Source organism: Antrostomus carolinensis, unplaced genomic scaffold (assembly GCF_000700745.2).
Source record: "Antrostomus carolinensis isolate BGI_N321 unplaced genomic scaffold, ASM70074v2 scaffold6079, whole genome shotgun sequence".
Lineage (NCBI taxonomy): Eukaryota > Metazoa > Chordata > Aves > Caprimulgiformes > Caprimulgidae > Antrostomus > Antrostomus carolinensis.
In genome coordinates, this window is record NW_010340552.1 from 1,166 (window position 1) to 5,344 (window position 4,179).

At 54.8% G+C, this 4,179-nt stretch overlaps 1 protein-coding gene across 1 annotated transcript in view; it reads right to left on the bottom strand.

The window, feature by feature from the left end:
• Positions 1-4,179, bottom strand: part of LOC104531317 (potassium channel subfamily T member 1) — a gene marked incomplete at both ends in the record, with an annotated part of 17,940 nt that overhangs the window by 1,067 nt on the left and 12,694 nt on the right. Inside the window, 9 exon segments of the mRNA XM_029087024.1 lie at positions 336-464; positions 861-944; positions 1,142-1,243; positions 1,666-1,777; positions 2,027-2,161; positions 2,455-2,526; positions 2,744-2,916; positions 3,029-3,134; positions 4,051-4,179. The exon segment at positions 4,051-4,179 is cut by the window's right edge and continues 36 nt beyond it. Coding sequence (XP_028942857.1) covers positions 336-464; positions 861-944; positions 1,142-1,243; positions 1,666-1,777; positions 2,027-2,161; positions 2,455-2,526; positions 2,744-2,916; positions 3,029-3,134; positions 4,051-4,179 — 1,042 coding nt within the window.

Consider the following 4,179-nt stretch of genomic DNA (forward strand, 5'->3'; position numbering starts at 1 on the left):
CATCCCCCCGGCTCCCCGGGTACTTGGTGACACACAGCCCTGCAGAGCTGTGCCAAGAAAATCCCCCCCCCGCCCGCAGCCAGGCTGCTGCCCGGAGAGACGGGCATTTCCATGGAGCCAGCATCCCACCGGGGAACAGGTCACCACCATGGGAACACAGACATGGGAGAGCTTCCCCTCCCTTCACTCCTCCCCACCACTGCTGCAGCCAAGTCCCAGGGGCTTCCTGGTCCTGGCCAGCCCCACAGACCACGTCTCAACCAGGTGGTGATGGTGCTGCTCAGCTGGGACCACCAGCAGCCTCTTCCCAGCATGTGCCACCACCGTGCCCCTACCTCGGAGGTTGCAAACATGTGCGACTCTGTCCTGTAAATCCCGATGGGAATCTCGGCACTGGAGGAGCAGAGCTTCTGGAAGAGGCGGGCGGACGGCCGGATCCACAGGTCATCCTCAGTGATCTTCATCTGAGCAACAGAGGACAAACATCAACCATCCTGTGCCGACCAAAGCCTGCTGAGCAGCACCTTGCGGCTGCTCCCAAGCATCCCCCCAGCTCATCCGTCTCAATCCCGAAAGCAAGATGGACTCCACAAAAAGACCAGGGGTAATTTCCAACCCCAGACCTCAGAACAGGGACTTTGGTCCTTGGTAGCTCTTGTGCTGTCAGTCTCTCGGTAGCACTGAGGTTCCCCACACACGACATAGGGCAGCGATGACCTGGCATGTTCTGCCTGATGCTGCTTCCCCTCCAACTCCCCAGAAGAGAGGAACCCTCCACCCCCGTGTGCAGGGTGACAGATCCCACCAGATCCACGATAACTTGGCCGAGTGGTTTCAACCCTCAGGGACTCAGCACCTACCGCACAGAGGTAGCCAGAGCCTGGCGTGGTGTCGAGACCCAGCAGCAACCGAGTGATGGTGATCATGTAGTCCTTCACGAACGACTGTGGGGAGACATTTGGGCAGGAAGCCGGAGAAAAGGTTTGCTCAGCTATTCACCAAGAGACACAAAGGGGTGGTTGCACCCACAGCGGTGAATTACCCAGAGCCCATTGGGGACATCCCCCGGGTGCTCCAGCTTGTGCCAGCAGTGGTGGCCATGGTCAGGGGCTCCATGCAGCCCTTCCCCGAGGGCTCTCACCTGGTAGAGCAGCGTGTCCAACATGCTGATGCTGAAGACCCTCCCGGCTGCGAAGGGCAGCCGGAACATGAAGGCCAGGTTGGAGCCGTTCTCTCGCTCTTTCTGGAAGAAGAAGGGAAGATGTCAGCACCCGTGATGTCTCGTTCACATCCTTCCAGGGCACTTTCACATGCCCCAGTGCCTGGCTGAGGGGTATTTCTCCCTTGTCAGAAGATCTGTCTCAGCACAGTGACCCCACTGTCCCCTTACTGCAGTCACAGCATGAAACTTGATTCAGAGGTCTGGTGTGCCCAGCACAGCAGTGGGCAAAGCAGCACCAACTCCAGCCACCACAGAGATACAGAAATACACAGAAGGAGGTAGTTACTCCCAAGATCAACTGCCCACATATTTGTTTGCCGCAGGGTATCTCGGGTAGATGCACACTAACTGGGAGCTGCAGCATGAAGAAGAGCACAGGACCTTGAGGAGCAAACATGTGGTCACTCTCAGCATTGACTTCCCAAGGAAAGACCTTCTCTTACCTTTTCGAGCTTGGAAAGGGCAAGGGAGTAACTGTCCTTTGCTCTGAACTGCATGAACCTCATGTTGGAGGGGTGGGTCAGCTCTGTGATAATGCTGAGGCTGGGGAAGAGCCTGCAATGGAAAGAGACCTGTTGTCCTGCAGCTCTCTCAGAAGTGAGAGGACTCACTTTGGAAGACCAAATCCATCCCTGTGCCTGTCTGAGGTCAGAAACAGCCGATTAGACATTGTTTCCTAGAGTGAGCCCAATTGCAGATGTGTCTCCCCACCCACAGCCACCACCCCAGCCATCAGCACCCTTCCCAGTCTTGTCTCCAGAGATAAGTGGCTGTGATGGAGCTAGGACAGAGGTCACCCCTCACCTGAACATGGTCTGGACGTTGACAATTGTCTTTGCATCCGCCATGTAGTCCTCCTCAGCGCTCATCGTGCTCTCTTTGTCCACAACCACCAGGTTGTCCGCGTAGATGATGCCACACTGCAGCAAGCTGTCTAGGCTGGGCAGTTCCCAAAGAGAAGAGCGCAGGGTCAGCCCTTGGGGATGCCACAGGGAAGCAGCACGCTGCGATGCACAGCACTGCAGCAAGCCCAGGCTGCTCCCAACCACCAGCTCTTCACCTGCTCCCATCTACTGGGGAGGTTCAACAACCCAAGAAGCCAAGGGTGGGCTCAGCTCTGCATTACCAACCCTGGGGCTTCTCATGGGATGACCCAAACATCTGGGCTGGGGTAAACACAACACATTGAGGCATCACCGTAAGTAACAACAGCCACACGCGGAAACACCTACTTGTCAATGGTGCCCTCCATGTAGTAAACCATGGGAAAACAACAGATGGCTTCCAGAAAGTGGTGCTCAGGCCTGGAGAAAGAGCAACAGAGATCACAGTGGTTCAGCAAGTCCATGGGGCAAAGACAGACACAAAACCCACACAGGAGTGCCCAAGGCCAACATCAGCTGAGGTACCCAACAGCAGCAGTGCCATTCCCTCACGCTCCCATCCCCACAGCATGAGACACCCATGAAAACACAGAGGAGAGCTCAGAGTGATGGAAAACATCTCTGGAAAAGTACTTGCTTGTTGTCCAGCAGCAGCACAATTGGGTTCAACTCTTTACGGGACCGATAGTAGGCACGAAGGGGGACGATGAAGTTATACAGCCCGTTCCCAGCCGTCTCTGCCGAAACGATAATCAGTTTGTTCTTGAACCCGTAGGCTTTGGCATCTTCAAAGCTGTTGTGCTTGCAGCCCTGCGTGGTGGAAGACAGCGCAGGGACTCAGAGCGCGGCTCTTGGTCACCCACCCGCTGTCCCAATCCCTGGAGTTGCGGTCCTCAGGCAGCCGCCTGCATCCCCATCGTACCTTGTCCAGCCTCAGGCAGCAGAAAGGGGCTTTCTCAGGCAAAAGGTGGCACAAAGTCGGGGAGCTCCCAATGTAGGGGGAGTTGGGTGGGTAGCCCTTCACGTACCTGCAGCAGAGAGGACACCCAGCAATGTGAGGACACAGGGAGAACTTTCACGTGCACAACACTGACGTTGGGAAAAACATTTAAAAGCAGCAGACTTAAGCACATCACTGGCAAAAGCTTCACAAAACTCTCCTGCAGCAGCTGGAAATGTGCCAAAATACACATATTTAGGAATCATTTTGCTACACAAAACATCATGAGATTGTGAATGGGCAATGCTCCCAGCACGGGTGGAGAAGGCAGCAGACAGGACCATCGAGTGCAGCTGAAGGGAGACAGGACAGTGAGCTCCAGGAGATGAGGGCAATGATGAGCCATATAAAGAAGGAAAAAACCCCTCATGGTCCATTTTTAGAGTTTGTTTTGTGAATAGGTGTTTCAAAAATCACCATCTGCATTTTGAAGGAACCAGAGGCAGAAATTTTCATTTAAAGAACAGCTATAAGTGGATATGAATTAAAAGCCAATTTGTGACTTTGCAGATACTTGGTAAGTTCCTCACGTGACTGTGGTGGCATCCAAACAGGCAACCAGTAAAGCTCCTCTGGCTGTCAGAAACTACCAGTTTTAAAGCTGGAGTAATTATTGATTTTTAATTAGTGTGCAATGGAGAACAGGATCCTCTTCACATCGCTGAGTGAAGGGAGGTGAGAGGACCGACAGAACACCCCTGCCCAGCCCACAGTGGAGCCTGGCTCAGCACAAACTTCTCCTGTACCCAGAGGAGACTTCTCCAAAACAGCAGGACAGGCTTTTGGGCACAGTGACCATGGCCCGTGTGATATTGTTGGGCTCATGCAACAACCAAGAGGGGCTCAGCCTGAGCATCCCCCAGGCGCCATTGACCACTCGCCAACTACAACGGTCCCCGTCACTCTGAAATGATGGGTGGCTCGACTGAAGGTGGGCGACTCACTCCACAACTGCTGACCCCTCCTCATCCGACTGTGTCATCTCATCTTCCGACTGGTCGCTGAGCAGGTCGCAGGGCAGCAGGGACGAGGTGTCAGCCAGCTCGAGGACGGGCGCGATGCTGGGCCGGCGG